Consider the following 17,232-nt stretch of genomic DNA (forward strand, 5'->3'; position numbering starts at 1 on the left):
ATGATGAGTGTGTATGATGAGGGTGTATGATGAGTGTGAATGACATGTGTGTGTATGATGTGTGTGTATGATGTGTGTGTATGATGAGTGTGTATGATGTGTGTGTATGATGAGTGTGTATGATGAGGGTGTAGGATGTGTGTGTATGATGTGTGTGTATGAGTATGTATGATGTGTGTGTATGAGTGCGTATGATGTGTGTGTATGATGAAGGTGTAGGATGTGTGTGTATGATGAGTGTGTAGGATGAGTGTGTATGATGAGAATGTATGATGTGTGTGTATTGTGAGTGTGTATGACGTGTGTGTATGATGTGTGTGTATGGTGTGTGTGTATGGTGAGTATGTATGATGTGTGTGTATGATGAGTGTGTATGATGTGTGTGTAGGATGAGTGTGTAGGATGAGTGTGTATGATGAGAATGTATGATGAGTGTGTAGGATGTGTGTGTATGAGTATGTATGATGTGTGTGTATGATGAGTGTGTATGATGTGTGTGTATGAGTGCATATGATGTGTGTGTATGATGAGGGTGTAGGATGTGTGTGTATGATGTGTGTGTATGGTGAGTATGTATGATGTGTGTGTATGATGAGTGTGTATGATGAGTGTGTAGGATGAGTGTGTATGATGAGTGTGTATGATGAGAATGTATGATGTGTGTGTATTGTGAGTGTGTATTATGTGTGTGTATGATGTGTGTGTATGATGAGTGTGTATGATGAGTGTGTATGATGTGTGTGTATGACATGTGTGTATGATGAGTGTGTATGATGAGGGTGTATGATGAGTGTGAATGACGTGTGTGTATGATGAGTGTGTATGATGAGGGTGTATGATGAGTGTGTATGATGTGTGTGTATGACATGTGTGTATGATGAGTGTGTATGATGAGTGTGAATGATGAGGGTGTATGATGAGTGTGTATGATGAGTGTGTATGGTGAGTGTGAATGATGAAGGTGTATGATGAGTGTGAATGACATGTTTGTGTATGATGAGTGGGTATGATGTGTGTGTATGATGAGTGTGTATGATGAGTGTGTATGATGAGTGTGTATGATGAGGGTGTATGATGAGTGTGAATGACATGTGTGTGTATGATGAGGGTGTATGATGAGTGTGTATGATGAATGTGTATGACGTGTGTATGACATGTGTGTATGATGAGTGTGTATGATAAGTGTGTATGATGAGTGTGAATGACATGTGTGTGTAAGATGAGTGTGTATGAGGGTGTATGATGAGTGTGTATGACATGTGTGTATGATGAGTGTGTATGATGAGTGTGTATGATGAGGGTGTATGATGAGTGTGTATGATGAGCGTGTATTATTTGTGTGCATGTTGAGTGTGTATGATGAGTGTGTATTATGTGTGTGTTTGATGAGTGTGTATGATATGTTTGTATTATGTGTGTGTATGATGAGTGTGTATGATGAGCGTGTATTATTTGTGTGCATGTTGAGTGTGTATGATAAGTGTGTATTATGTGTGTGTTTGATGAGTGTGTATGATATGTTTGTATTATGTGTGTGTATGATGAGTGTGTATTACATGTGTGTATGATTACGTGTGTGTATGATGAATTTGTCTGATGAGTGTGTATTGCGTGTGTATGATGTGTGTATGATGAGTGTGTATTACGCGTGTGTATGATGAGTGTGTATTATTTGTGAGTGTATGATAAGTGTGAATGATGAGTGTGTATTGAAAAATCAATGCATGCCGGGGCCATTTTGATACATATATACATATATATATTTACACACACACATATGTAACATAAATCATGCATGTAAATGTGTGCATGTGCTTATATATATTCACCTATATACAAACATACAATATATATATTTATATATATATACACACACACACACACACACACACACACACACACACACACACACACACGCACACATGTGTTTTATATATATATATATATATATATATATATATATCCATCCATCCATTTTCTACCGCTTATTCCCTTTGGGGTCGCGGGGGGCGCTGGAGCCTATCTCAGCTACAATCGGGCGGAAGGCGGTGTACACCCTGGACAAGTCGCCACCTCATCGCAGGTGGCGACTATATATATATATATATATATATATATATATATATATATATATATATATATGTATGTGTGGGAAAAAATCACAAGACTATTTCATCTCTACAGGCCTGTTTCATGAGGGGGGGTTCCCTCAATCATCAGGAGATTTTAATGGGAGCATTCACATACCATGGTTTATATAGGGCACAGAGTGGGTGGGTACAGGCTGGCGTAGGGGCGTGGTGATTGGCTCATGTGTTACCTAGGAGGTGTTTCCGTCTGTGGCGGCATGCTGTTACAATTTCGCTGCGCTTGTTGAGGGATGACAGGTCTGGACGGTAAATAATAAACAGTTTCTCTTTCAAGCATAGGTTGCATCTTTTATTACCACTATTGTAAGGTGTGCTGGATGCAAGAATTTGCCATGTTATTGAATATTCAACATTATTGTCTTTGAGGTCCCAAATGTGTTTGCTGAGTTCTGTGGTATTCCGCAGGTTTTGGTTCCTGAAAGAAGCCTTGTGATTGTTCCATCTGGTTTTGAATTCTCCCTCGGTTAATCCTACATATGTGTCGGATGTGTTAATGTCCTTGCGTATTACCTTAGATTGGTAGACAACTGATGTTTGTAAGCACCCCCCGTTGAGAGGGCAATCAGGTTTCTTTCGACAGTTACAGCCTTTGTTGGTTTTGGAGTTGCTCTGTCCGGGGGCCGACGGCTCATTTGCAATTGTTTTGTTGTGGTTTGAGATGATTTGTCGTATATTGTTCATGCAGCTGTAGCTCAATTTAATGTTGTTCTTGTTGAATACTTTTCTTAGGGTGTTGTCTTTGGGAAAGTGTTTGTCAATCAGATTGAGGAATTTGTGTCCAATGTTAGTTGAGACGTTTTTGCTGTATGGGGGGTTGTACCAGATGATGTTGTTTCGTTTTCTGTTCTTTTTTGGCTGGTTTCCTGGCGTGGGTTCATAGGTGAGGGTGAAATTGTATCCGCTTTCATCAAGGGCTTTTTGGTACAGGGGGGTTGCTTGGTCAAATTCAGCTTTGCTGGATGACAGCATCGATAGCCTTTTATTAATTCCGGTAGGTATTCTTTTCGTGGTGGTGGGTGGGTGGTTGCTGTCATGGTGCACGTATTGGAGTGTTGTGTTGGGTTTCGTGAATGGTTGGTAGCTGTTATTTCTCAGGTTGAAAGTGACGTCAAGGAAGTTGACGGTTTGCTTGTTGGCTTCAATCGTGATCCGTAGGCCGTTCTCTTTGAAAATTTGGCATATGCGCTTCTTGGTATTCTCGCTGCTCCTTGGCGAGGCGCGACACACTGCCAGTCCGTCATCACGGTAAATACCAAGGTTCATATATATATATATATGTACGGTATGTGTGTATATATATATATATATATATATATATATATATATATATATATATATATATATATATATATATATATATATATAATTTAGTTGTCTGTCGATATATAAAGTAGTTTTTTCATGTCAATGTTTCCAAAGGTCATTAAAAATCTTTAAAAGTAATTAAATGGATTTTGCGTAAGTAAAGGCCTTGAAGAGGATTAAAAAGCATCAAATACGATGTCTAGCGCAGGGATTCTCAACATGTGCTACGTGTACCTTTAGTGGTACGCGGGCTCCATCCAGTAGTACGCCAAATAATCACTTAATTAAATATAATAGATTTAATTTGATTTATAGTAGTGTTTTAAAATCATATATTCAAACCCAGTGTTACTGTTCAAACTGGGTGTTACGTTACAGTGCCCAAAAATATTAGATATAGTTGTTAAACAAAACCTCTGCTCGGTTTTTAATGACTACTTAGGCCTACTACTCTACTGTATTTTAATGTTGCTTTATATGATGGTACTTGGAGAGCCAAGTGTTTTCTGAGGTGGAACTTGGTGAAAAAAGTTTGACAACTGTTTATCTGGATAAAAATGTCATACAATTGCAATTGGCAACAAAAAACGACAACAAACCAAACCACCAGTTTTTCCAATTATGGGAAAACGTGCACTTCAACATGTTTAATATTTATTGAAGTGCACAGAAATTGAAAGTCTAATTTGTTGTTATGTTTTTTTTATCTATTTGGGATAATTAAGCTACTGACCTTGCAGTTACAATGGTAACATTACAGTATTGAAAAATATGTTTATTGCGTTTGAAAGGGTTGCTTGCATTAATATTATGATGTACTCTGATTACAATAGTGCTTATTTTGGCAACAGTTTTTGTAAATTTTACAACATTATCCTTGTCAAACGCTCACAATTGTATCTGTACGGACAAATGTATGCCTTTGAGCAAGTATAATAACCACCTGCAGTAAGACATGGGCATTACATTTCTTTTAAGTTGCATTTCAAAACACATTAATGGGAATGCCTTTTTGTCAAAACCCTGTTTGTATTGCAAAAACAAAAAATATGCAATATTTCACCCCAAAAAATGTCAAAGTGTGATATTTGATGTGAAGTCATTAGAGCCTTAAATATGTCAATAATTCATAATAATGATGATTTTAATTTATTATTATTTGTTGAGCAATGACTGTTTTTTTTTGTTTTTTTTAAACCCATTAAAATGTTTGGGGATCCCAAAAGGTCCTCCTCATAAAAGTGTTAAAAATAAGTCAATTTTTTTATTTATTTTTTATTTTTTTTCCCTTTACTTTCAACACTTAAATCCCTATATCAACTTCAGATCCATCTGTTGATGGTAAGTTTGTATTATTTTTTTTCATGTTTTTTAATGTGCGTGTTTAATGTAATGTGTTTATAATAATTGATGTGAAGTAATTAGAACCTGGAGTATGTCAATAATTCATAACAACATTGATTTTGATTCATTATTATTTTTTAAGCAATGACAGTTGTTTTTTAAATCCCACTAAAATTATTGTGGATCCAAAAGGGTCCCACTCATCAAAGTGTTCAAAATCTCTAGATCCACTTCAGACCTATTCGTCGACATAAATGTTTTAATTATTAGTTCATGTTTTGGTCTGTTTTATAACCTATTTGTCAAAGAAAACGTTTTTATGACAAAAACACACAATATTAAATATTTCCCCCACAAAAATTAAAAGTGGAATATTTGATGTGAAGTAATTGGAGCCTTAAATATGACAATAATTCATAACAATTATTTTTTTTATTTTTTTTATTTTTTTAGCAATGACAGTTAAAATAAAATCCCACTAAAATTCTCATGGATCCAAAAGGGTCCCACACTAATAAAAATGTTAAAAATAAGTTGTTTTTTTACTCTCAACACTTCATTTTTATATCAACTTCAGAGCTATCTATCGATTATATATATTTAATATGCTTTATTTTTTGTAAAACAGAATCAAACTAAAATTCTTGGGGATCCGAAAAGGTCCAACTTATAAAAATGTTTAAAAATAAGTCCCTTTTTTTTTTTTTACTCTCAACACGTAATCTCTGGATCAACTTCAGAGCTATCTGTCGATTATAAGTTTTTTTTAATTTGCTTTATTTTGTTTATGCATAGATTTTTAGCGACATTTTCAAAACAAAGTCCCACTAAAATTCTTGGGGATCTAAAAGGGTCCCACTCATAAAAGTGTTAAAAATAGGTCTTATATAATTTAGGCTTCTTTCTTTCTTTCTTTAGTTTATTTCGAACATGAACACACTTACATCATAATACATCACACAATTTCATATCATTTCATTTTACATCATGCCCGAAAAGGAGTAGAAAGAAGCAAATCTTATTTAATCCTACCCCTTTCCCACTTCAAAGCGTTTACAAATATATAGAATCATTTACTGACCTTTTTATATAATAAAATAACATCTATGAATTAGTATACAACAGTTTTGTAATATGTAATTAATTAATTAATTCAGTCATTATTAACATACTGAGATGAAGAATATCTTATTTTCAATAAGGTTGAAAGTATTTCTCATAATTCTTCTTTTTTGTACTCTGTGAGCACTATTATTTTGAACAACCTCTTAAACTGGATCATATCAGTACAATTTTTAACTTCTTTACTTAATCCATTCCATAATTTAATTCCACATACTGATATGCTAAAAGTTCTAAGTGTTGTACGTGCATATAAATGTTTTAAATTATTTTTTCCTCTAAGGTTATATTTCTCCTCTTTAGTTGAGAAGAATTGTTGTACATTCTTTGGTAGCAGGTTATAGTTTGCTTTGTACATCATTTTAGCAGTTTGCGATTTTACCAAATCACCGAACTTTAATATTTCTGACTTAATAAATAAAGGGTTTGTGTGTTCTCTATATCCAACATTATGTATTATTCTAACTGATCTTTTTTGTAACACGGTTAGCGAATGTAGCGCACATTTGTAGTTATTTCCCCATATTTCTGCACAATAACTCAGATATGGTAACACTAGCGAGCAGTAGAGACTATGTAGTGATTTTTGGCCCAGGACATATTTTGCTTTATTCATTATTGAAATGTTTTTTGCCACCTTATGTTGTATGTTTTGTATATGAGATTTCCAGTTCATTTGATCATCTATTAATACTCCCAAAAATCTAGTTTCTTTTACCCTTTCTATGTCTACTTCGTCTATTTGTATTTGTGTATGATGCTCTTTTCTACTATTACCAAATAGCATCATTTTAGTTTTACTGAGATTCAAAGATAGTCTGTTTTTGTCAAACCATCTTTTTAATTTGTTCATTTCTTCTGTTATTATTTGTATTATCTTCTGTGTGCTCTCTTCTGAACAGAAAGCAGTTGTGTCGTCCGCAAATAAAACCAACTTTAAGTCCTTCGTAACCTTACAAATGTCGTTTATATAAAGATTGAACAATCTTGGTCCCAGTATTGATCCCTGGGGTACACCACAGGATATATCTAGCCGTGTTGACATATTTTCACCCATCTTCACATATTGCTTCCTGTTGGTTAAATAACTTCTTACCCAATTCAATACCAAACCTCTGATGCCATATCGTTCTAATTTTCGTATTAAAATATCATGATTAATTGTGTCAAATGCTTTTGTTAAGTCCATGAATACTGCGGCCGCACATTCTTTACCATCTATTGCATTGGTAATTTCCTCTGTTATTTTGGTTAGTGCTATTGATGTTGAGATATTTGCTCGGAATCCATATTGGTTCTCCACAAGCGTCCCACTTTTGTTAATAAATAAATCTAATCGACTATTGAATAATTTTTCCAAGATTTTGGAGAATTGTGGAAGTAATGAAACTGGTCTGTAGTTAGTAAACTGGTGTACGTCTCCATTCTTATAAATTGGAACGACTTTTGCAATTTTCATTATATCAGGGAATTTACCGGTTAGAAATGATACATTGGTGATATATGTCAGAGGTTCTGAAATGTCTTGTATAACCTTTTTTATCGTTACCATATCTATTCCATGACAGTTGGATTTACAATTTTTTACAATTTTGATTATTTCTTCTTTTGTTACGCTTTTAAGAAACATGGAATTGGGATTTCTGTCTATGAGCTCACTCAAGGCCTCAACTGACCCATCATCTGCATTTGGAATTCTTTGATCCAGATTTTTTCCGATATTAACAAAATAATCATTGAAACGTTCAGCTATTTGGTTCATATTGTCATTTTTTGTATTTCCATCTAGAAAGTACTGGGGGTAATCTTTCTTAGCACCATTTTTAATGGTGCTATTTAGGATGCCCCATGTTGCTCTCAGGTTGTTTTGTTCTTGTTTAATAATTGACTGTAGTATTCCTTCTTACATGTTCGTAGTATACCAATTAGTTTGTTTTTATATTTCTTATACTTATTTTCTGCCTCTATAGATCTCTGTGTTATAAATATTCGATACAATGTGTTTTTTTTGTGACAAGCATTTTTCAGTCCTTTTGTCATCCATGGTTGGTTGTTTTTCTTTTGCTTCTTACTACGTTCTTTCCATGGGCAATGTTTATCATAGAGTGTAAGAAATGTGTTAACAAAATTCCCATATGCATCATCTACATCATCTTCATTATATACGTTGTCCCAAATTTGTTTCCTCAGATCCTTCCTGAAGGAAATCATTCCTTCCTCTGTGCATAGTCTTTGAAATGTCTTTTTGTCAATGTTCTTCTTCCTGTAGTTCCCATCATAAATAGTAAAGACTGGCAGATGGTCGCTGATGTCGGTTGTTAACAGTCCACTTGTTGTATTATTTTCAAAGACATTAGTGAAGATATTGTCAATAAGTGTAGCACTGTGACTTGCAATTCTGGTTGGCCTTGTGATTTGGGGATACAAACTCATACTATACATTGTATCTGTGAAATCATTAATGGACTTTTGCTTGTTGGGGTTCAAGAGATCAATGTTGAAGTCTCCACATAAAAAAAGTACTTTTTGACTGATTCCATTGAAAGTTCCCTTAATCCAGTCTTCAAATCCTTCAATACTTAAATCCCTAGATCAACTTCTGACCTATTTGTTGATAGAAATATTTTAATTATAATATATTATAATATTTAATGTCAAAGTGGAATATTTGAAGTGAAGTAATTGGGGCATTCACTAAGTCAATAATAATTGATTTTGATTCTTTTTTTTTTTTTCTTTTTTTTTTAGCAATCACACTTTTTTAAAAATCCCACTAAAATGATTGAAGATCCAAAGGTTCCTACTCTTAAAAGTGTTGATTGTAAGTCCTTCGGTTTAAAAAAAAAAAAAAAAAAAAAAAAAAAAAATGGAATATACTTTTTGTCATAACGACGTGGACTATGGGGGATTTGTTTTCCCGAGATGCAAGAGAACTTGGACCGGACATGGCGTGAGGGTAAGGACATTTATTAACACTAAACTACAAAAGGGGTACAAACCAAAGGCGCGCTCAAGGCGGAGATAAACTTGGCTAAGAAACAAAAAACTACCATAAAGGCAAAACTATGGACAATAAACAAAAACTTACTTGGAACGCAGGGAACTATGGCATAGATTTCAAAGATAGCATGGAGGTACAGAAGTAGCATGGGTGTCAGAAGCAAAACAGAGTTAATGTTGCCAGGCTGACTTCCTGGCAACTATCGGCTTAAATAGTCTTGAACATGATTAATGACAGGTGTGTGAGTCCAAATGAATCAGGTGCGTGACATGAGGACAGGTGAAAACTAATGGGTTGTCATGGAAAACAAAACAAACAAGAGTGCACAAAGAGTCCAAAAACCAAACCGAACATAACCAAAACAAAACATGATCACACAGACATGACAGAGATCCCCCCTTACGGACAGATCCCAGATGTCCAAAAAAAACCCCAACAAAAACAAGGTCAAGAGTCATGGGAGGGCGGGAGGGGGACATGGCGGTGGGTCGCCAGACCAAGTGTCCCTGAATCCACCGAGGCATAGTCAGGTGGTGGCGACGCGTAGAGCGCCGCTGTACCTGACGAGGTGGGCGACCCGGGAAGGGCCACTTGGCGTGGCGGACGACCAGGTAGCGGCCACTTCCGTGGCCAACGAGGAGGCAGGCGCGTCGTCATCTTGGCAGGCGTGGAATTTGCGCGCATCCTCGTCGTGGCAGGCGGCGAAGCTTGGCGTGGCGTGTCTTAGCGTGGCGGGTCTTGGCGTGGCGGGTCTTGGCGTGGCGGGTCTTGGTGTGGCGGGTCTTGGCTTGGCGGCGCGTGGCTAGGCGGCGCCTGGCGGCGCTTGGCGGCATGGGGCTGCTACGGGCGGCACTGCTACGGGCGGCACTGCTACGGGCGGCACTTGGCGGCGTGGGGCTGCTACAGGCGGCACTGCTACGGGTGGCACTTGGAGATGTGGAACAGCTACGGGCGGCACTTGGTGGCGTGGAGCAGCTACGCGCGGCACTTGGCGGCGTGGAGCAGCTACGGGCGGCACTTGGCGGCGTGGAGCAGCTACGGGTGCTAGCCGTGGTGCAGGCCGTGGTGCTAGCCTTGGCGCTGGTGCTAGCCTTGGTGCTAGCCATGGTGCAGCTACTGGTGCTAGCCGTGGTGCTAGCCTTGGCGCAGGTGGAGGTGGCCTATCCGGGGGTTGCGGCTTAGCAGGCCAAAAGACCGGTGGCGGCGGCCGGGCCGCAGGTTGCGGCTTAGCAGGCCGAAAGACCGGTGGCGGCGGCCGGGCTGGAGGCTGTGGCTTGGCACGGTGAAGCTGACCTACCCCACCTGAACAGTTCCGGCCCTAGCCCCCCCTCAAGGAGCGGATACCAGACGCGCTCCCCGCGGTCTGGAACCATTTTTTGGGGTGGGTGGAGGGAGGTCAGGAGGGGGGCAGAATCCTCCCCATTAAATTGTCCAAAAAGTCTTTCTTCTTCCCCCACCTGAGGTTGTGTGGGCGGTTAAAAAGAATAATTCTGTCACGTGGGCGGGGCTTGAGCCTTGGGAGGCGGAGCATGAAGTTTAGATGGCTTGGATTGACAAGACCTAATTTTCAAGAACATGCTTTGGTAATGTTCAATCATGGCCTTTAAGTCTTTTGTTGGGGGCGGGTGATCAAAAGTAAAAGAGTTCAGAGAAAAAAAATCTTGAGCTGTGATGTCATCCGCTGACGGTGGCGTGACGTTGTCTTGAGGGAGCCGGACAGGCTGCAGCCTATTTCCGCCCGAAGGGGAAGGAGCTTGCGGGAGCGCCGCGTGCTGTCCGCCCGCAAAAGCCTTCCCTTCCCTTCGTCTGGAGCGGCGCTTCCGGGACTGCGGTGACGCAGCTCCGTCCTCGGACCAAATGGAGCTAATCGGAATTAGTTTTCCGCTTGGAGTCCACATGAGGTCTTGATCCGCCATGGCTCCTAGTGCCTCCCACTTTCCTTCTTCGTCCAACTCGTCCAAATTTCTTGCGGGAAAAGTTTTTGAAGCTGGCGACATTCTGTCATAACGACGTGGACTATGGGGAATTTGTTTTCCCGAGATGCAAGAGAACTTGGACCGGATATGGCGTGAGGGTAAGGACATTATTTATTAACACTAAACTACAAAAGGGGTACAAACCAAAGGCGTGCTCAAGGCGGAGATAAACTTGGCTAAGAAACAAAAAACTACCACAAAGGCAAAACTATGGACAATAAACAAAAAATAACTTGGAACGCAGGGAACTATGGCATAGATTTCAAAGATAGCATGGAGGTACAGAAGTAGCATGGGTGTCAGAAGCAAAACAGAGTTAATGTCGCCAGGCTGACTTCCTGGCAACTATCGGCTTAAATAGTCTTGAACATGATTAATGACAGGTGTGTGAGTCCAAATGAATCAGGTGCGTGACATGACGACAGGTGAAAACTAATGGGTTGTCATGGAAACAAAACAAACAAGAGTGCAGAAAGAGTCCAAAAACCAAACCGAACATAACCAAAACAAAACATGATCACGCATACATGACACTTTTTTTTAATGCATAGATTGTCATTTTTTGTGACATTTTCAAAACAAAATCCCACTAAAATTCTTGGGGATCCAAAAGGGTCCCACTCATAAAAATGTTTTAAAAAAAAAGGTTTTACATTATTTTTTATGTTTTTACTTTCAAGGCTTAAAGCCCTAGATCAACTTCTGACCTATTTGTTGTTAGAAATATTTTAATTATTATTTCATTTATTTTTTTGTCTTTTTTTTTATAACCTTTTTTTTGTCAAATAAACTTTTTTTTATGGCAAAAACACAAAATATGCAACATTTTCCCTCAAAAAAATGTCAAAGTGGAATGTTTTAAGTGAAGTAATTGGGGCCTTCGCGAAGTCAATAATAATTGATTTAAATTTTAAAAAAAATTTTTTGGAGCAATGACAGTTTAAAGAAAATCTCACAAATTCTGAGGGCTCCAAAGGGTCCTACTCTTAAAAATGTTGTTTATAAATGTTGATTATTGTTCATGTTTTTTTTAATATACTTAATTTTTTTATGCATGGATTTTGTTGTGACATTTTAAAAAAAAAATCACACTAAAATTCTTGGGGATCCAAAAGGGTCCCACTCATAAAAGTGTTAAAAAATAGGTCTTACATTATTTTTTTATGTTTTTACTTTCAACACTTAAATTCCTAGATCAACCTCTGACCTATTTGTTGATAGAAATATATTAATTATTATTTCATTTATTTGTTTGTCTTCTTTTTCTTCTTTTCTTTCCTCCCCAACCCGGAGATGGCACTCCACCCTTTTCCGGGCGAGAACCATGGACTCGGACTTGGAGGTGCTGATTCTCATCCCAGTCGCTTCACACTCAGCTGCGAACCGATCCAGTGAGAGCTGAAGATCCTGGCCAGATGAAGCCATCAGGACCACATCATCTGCAAAAAGCAGAGACCTAATCCTGCAGCCACCAAACCAGATCCCCTCAACACCTTGACTGCGCCTAGAAATTCTGTCCATAAAAGTTATGAACAGAATCGGTGACAAAGGGCAGCCTTGGCGGAGTCCAACCCTCACTGGAAACGTGTTGGGGAGGAGATCTTGCCCCAAGTGGAGGAGTTCAAGTACCTCGGAGTCTTGTTCACGAGTGAGGGAATAGTGGATCGTGAGATCGACAGGCGGATCGGGGCGGCGTCTTCAGTAATGCGGACGCTGTATCGGTCCGTTGTGGTGAAGAAGGAGCTGAGCCGGAAGGCAAAGCTCTCAATTTACCGGTCGATCTACGTTCCCATCCTCACCTATGGTCATGAGCTTTGGGTTATGACCGAAAGGACAAGATCACGGGTACAAGCGGCCGAAATGAGTTTCCTCCGCCGGGTAGCGGGGCTCTCCCTTAGAGATAGGGTGAGAAGCTCTGCCATCCGGGAGGAGCTCAAAGTAAAGCCGCTGCTCCTCCACATCGAGAGGAGCCAGATGAGGTGGTTCGGGCATCTGGTCAGGATGCCACCCGAACGCCTCCCTAGGGAGGTGTTTAGGGCACGTCCGACCGGTAGGAGGCCGCGGGGAAGACCCAGGACACGTTGGGAAGACTATGTCTCCCGGCTGGCCTGGGAACGCCTCGGGGTCCCCCGGGAGGAGCTGGATGAAGTGGCTGGGGAGAGGGAAGTCTGGGCTTCCCTGCTTAGGCTGCTGCCCCCGCGACCCGACCTCGGATAAGCGGAAGAAGATGGATGGATGGATGGATGTTTGTCTTCTTGTTATAACCTTTGTTTGTCAAATAAAACTATTTTCAAAAACACAAAATATGCAATATTTGCCACAAAAAAATTTAAAAGTGGAATATTTGAAGTGAAGTAATTGGGACCTTCACTAAGTCAATAATAATTGATTTTGATTCATTTTTTTTTTCTTTTTTTTTTAGCAATGACAGTTTAAAAAAATCCCACTAAAATTCTTGGGGATCCAAAGGGTCCTACTCTTAAAAGTGTTGTTTATAATATTATTTTTCATGTTTTTTTGATATACTTAATTTATTTTATGCATGGATTGTCATTTTTTTATGACATTTTCAAAACAAAATCCCACTAAGATTCTTGGGGATCCAAAAGGGTCCCACTCATAAAAGTGTTAAAAATAGGTCTTATATAATTGTTTATGTTTTTACTTTCAACACTTAAATCCCTAGATCAACTTCAGACCTATTTTTTGATAGAAATATTTTAATTACCATTTCATTAATTTTTTTGTCCCTTTTTTATAACCTTTTTTTGTCAAATAAAACTTTCTTTTTTTTTATGGCAAAAACACAAAATATGCAACATTTTCCCACAAAAAAATGTCAAAGTGGAATATTTGAAGTGAAGTAATTAGGGCATTCACTAAGTCAATAATAATTTATTTTGAGTCATTATTTATTTTTATTTTTTTTAGCACTGACAGTTTAAAACAATTCCCACTAAAATTCTCGGGGATCCAAAAGGGTCCTACTCTTAAAAGTGTTGATTATAAGTTTTTATTATTTTTCATGTTTTTTTTTAATGTGCTTTATTTTTCCATGCATATATATTAATTTTAAATATTATTTTCCACAAAAAAAATCCAACTAAAATTCTTGCGGATCCAAAAGGGTCCCACTCATTAAAGTGTTAAAAATAAGTCATATATTATTTTTTATTTATTTTTTACTTTCAACACTTAAATCTCTAGCTCAACTTCAGACCTAGTATTTCTATTTCATTTTTGTTTTGGTTTTCTAACCTTTTTTTTATGGCAAAAACACAAAATATGCTATATTTTCCCCAAAAAATATTTTAAAGAGGAATATTTGGTGTGAAGTAATCGGAGCCTTGAATATGTCAATAATTCATAACATTGATTTTGATTTCTTATTATTTTTTGAGAAATTACCTCTTTTTTTTTTATCCCACTAGAATTCTCGGGGACCCAAAAGGGTCCCACTCATAGAAGTTTAAAAAAAGGGTCATGCATTTATTTTTGTTTTTACATTCAACCCACAAATCTCCTCATCAATTTTAGATCAATCTGTAGATTAAAATATTTTATTTTTTATTATGTTTTTTGTCTTTGCTTTAAGCCCTTTTTGAACAAAAACAGCCCGCATGACAGCTTTGTGTTATTATGGTCAACATTGCAACTTTTCCTCCTTACATTTCACCTGCTTGCTCTTTTATTCCACTGTTTTATGTTTCTTTTTTCTAAATAGTATTTTTTTAATGTGCCGCGGGCCGTCAAAAAAATAGCTGCGGGCCTCGAATGGCCCCCGTGCCGCACTGTGGACTCACCATCACTGCAGCACTGCAGAGCACAAAGGAGGTGGAAAAGATGTGGCGCAAAGTGACCGTCAGAGGAAACATCCTTGTTGACGTTTGCAGGGAAGTGGTCTTCAGAGTTGTTGCTGATGAAATAAATCCACAACACAGGGTCCGTGCAATCAAGTAGGACGAAGTAGAATCAAGTAGGATGAAGTAGAATCAAGTAGTGTGAAGTACAACAAAGTACGCGAGTCATCTGTGCAGCTGCGGCTCAGCTCTGCCTCATGAAGAGGTTTCCCCCAACAGGGCCCGTCCTTATAGACACACATGGCTCCGCCCCCTCTGGGTTACAACCAGGAAGTGCCGTGAAGGCGGGACATCACATGTGCTTCTGTGTGTGGTCATGTGGTAATACATGAACAAATCTAGTAGTCTTAATAGTCTTCGCCATTATGTTGACTGTGCACGTCTTGTCTTTTATTGACTCCCACAAAGTGTTCATACTGTAAGTGTTGTACTTAATACACACCAGCGGTTTAATTGTAACCTGCTTCTTTGTTGTAGTGTTCATTAACACATTTGGAGGCGTTGAAATCGCCATGTAAAATCGCTAATGCTAATCAGTAGCATGCGTATGGCACATCCAACGTAAATTAGCATCGAGCTTGCACATTTTGAAAAGTGGTGCCTCACTTTTGCGTGCTTTTTTAGCAGACATGCTTGCTTTGCTGGCTCGAAAGATTACTGAGCGACAGTGTGCTACAATACGACTGTTTCCCCACCAAGTGTTTGAGTCGCGTGCAATAGAGACGTGGAAATATGGCACCCTTTGATTGATTGATTGATTGAAACTTTTATTAGTAGATTGCACAGTTCGGTACATATTCCGTACAATTGACCACTAAATGGTGACACCCCAATAAGTTTTTCAACTTGTTTAAGTCGGGGTCCACGACCTTATTCGAATCTGTACCCCAAAGTACCGATTGAACTCATTCTGTACCTAAAAAAGTAGCAAATAGTAAGCCATCCCTACAGCAGCGGTGTCCAACATAAAAATTAAAAAGTGGAATAAAGGAGCAAACAGGTGAAAAGTATGACAAAATGTTGTAATATTAAATACTAATCGACAGATATTTCTGAAGTTGATCTACAGATGTAAGCAAAAATAATATATATGGATGTATGACTTATTCTCAACACTTTTATAAATGGGCCTAAAAAAAAAAAAATTGACTTAATGTCAACAAATAGACCTGACGTTTATCTATAGATCTTGTCATTGTTCAAAAAAAAAAAAATTAATCATGGGAACATTTTTTTGGAGGGGGGGGGGGTGCATAAAACATACAAAACATTTTAAACTTCAGGTCAACAAATAGACCTGGAGTTTATCTGTAGAGCTTTAAGTGTTGGAAGTAAAAAAAATATTAATATACGACTTATGTTTAACAATTTAATGACAAAAACCCGTTTGGGTCACTGGGACCTTTAGCGTGTTTTTTTTTTTTTTTTTAAACTGTCATTGTTCAAAAACTAATAATGGATCACGAGAAAATATTGTATATAATTAAACGTGTTTTTGCCGTAAAAAAAAAAAGTTTTTTGGGGGAAAAAAGGTTTTGAAACAAACAAAAAATTATAAACCTAATGTCAACGAATAGACCTGAAGTTTATCTATAGATCTTCAAGTGTTGGAAGTAAAACAATATATATATATATATATATATATATATATATATATATATATATATATATATATATATATATATATATATATATATATATATATATATATATATATATATATTTATATACAGTATATATATATATATATATATATATATATATATATATACGACTTATGTTTAACAATTTAATGACTCGGACCCTTTTGGGTCACTTGGACCTTTAGTGTGATTTTTCTTTTCAAACTGTCATTGTCAAAAAAATAATAATGAATCATGGGAACATATTGCATATGTTTTTTGGGGGGGAATAAAGGGCATAAAACAACAACATTTCAAAACTTAATGTCAAGGAATAGACCTAAAGTTTATCTGTAGATCTTTAAGTGTTGGAAGTAAAAATAAATATTAATATACGACTGAATTGATTTCGTGGACCCCGACTTAAACAAGTTGAAAAACTTATTGGGGTGTTACCATTTAGTGGTCAATTGTACGGAATATGTACTGAAATGTGCAATCTACTAATAAAAGTTTCAATCAATCAATCAAAGACTTATGTTTAACAATTTATGAACAAAGACCCCTTTGGGTCACCGGGACCTTGAGTGTGATTTTTTTTTTTTTTTAAACTGTCATTGTTCCAAAAATAATAATGAATCACGGGAACGTATTGTAAAACAAACAAAAAAATGTTTTATCTTCATGACAATGAATAGACCTGAAGTTTATCTGTTGATCTTTGAGTGTTGGAAGTAAAAAAAAATATTAATATACGACTTATGTTTAACAATTTATGGACAAAGACCCTTTTGGGTCACTTGGACCTTTAGTGTGATTTTTTTTTTTTAACTGTCTTTGTTGAAAAAATAA

General features: G+C 37.4%; 1 protein-coding gene across 1 annotated transcript in view; it reads right to left on the reverse strand.

Moving 5' to 3' along the window:
* Nucleotides 1-14,942, reverse strand: part of LOC133619465 (CCN family member 1-like) — a 32,880-nt gene extending 17,938 nt beyond the window's left edge. Inside the window, exon 1 of the mRNA XM_061980502.1 lies at nucleotides 14,702-14,942. Coding sequence (XP_061836486.1) covers nucleotides 14,702-14,773 — 72 coding nt within the window. The 5' untranslated portion in view covers nucleotides 14,774-14,942. The remainder of the gene's footprint in view (nucleotides 1-14,701) is intronic.
* Between the last annotated feature and the right edge of the window lie 2,290 nt (nucleotides 14,943-17,232).

Source organism: Nerophis lumbriciformis, linkage group LG20 (assembly GCF_033978685.3).
Source record: "Nerophis lumbriciformis linkage group LG20, RoL_Nlum_v2.1, whole genome shotgun sequence".
Classification (NCBI taxonomy): Eukaryota; Metazoa; Chordata; class Actinopteri; order Syngnathiformes; family Syngnathidae; genus Nerophis; species Nerophis lumbriciformis.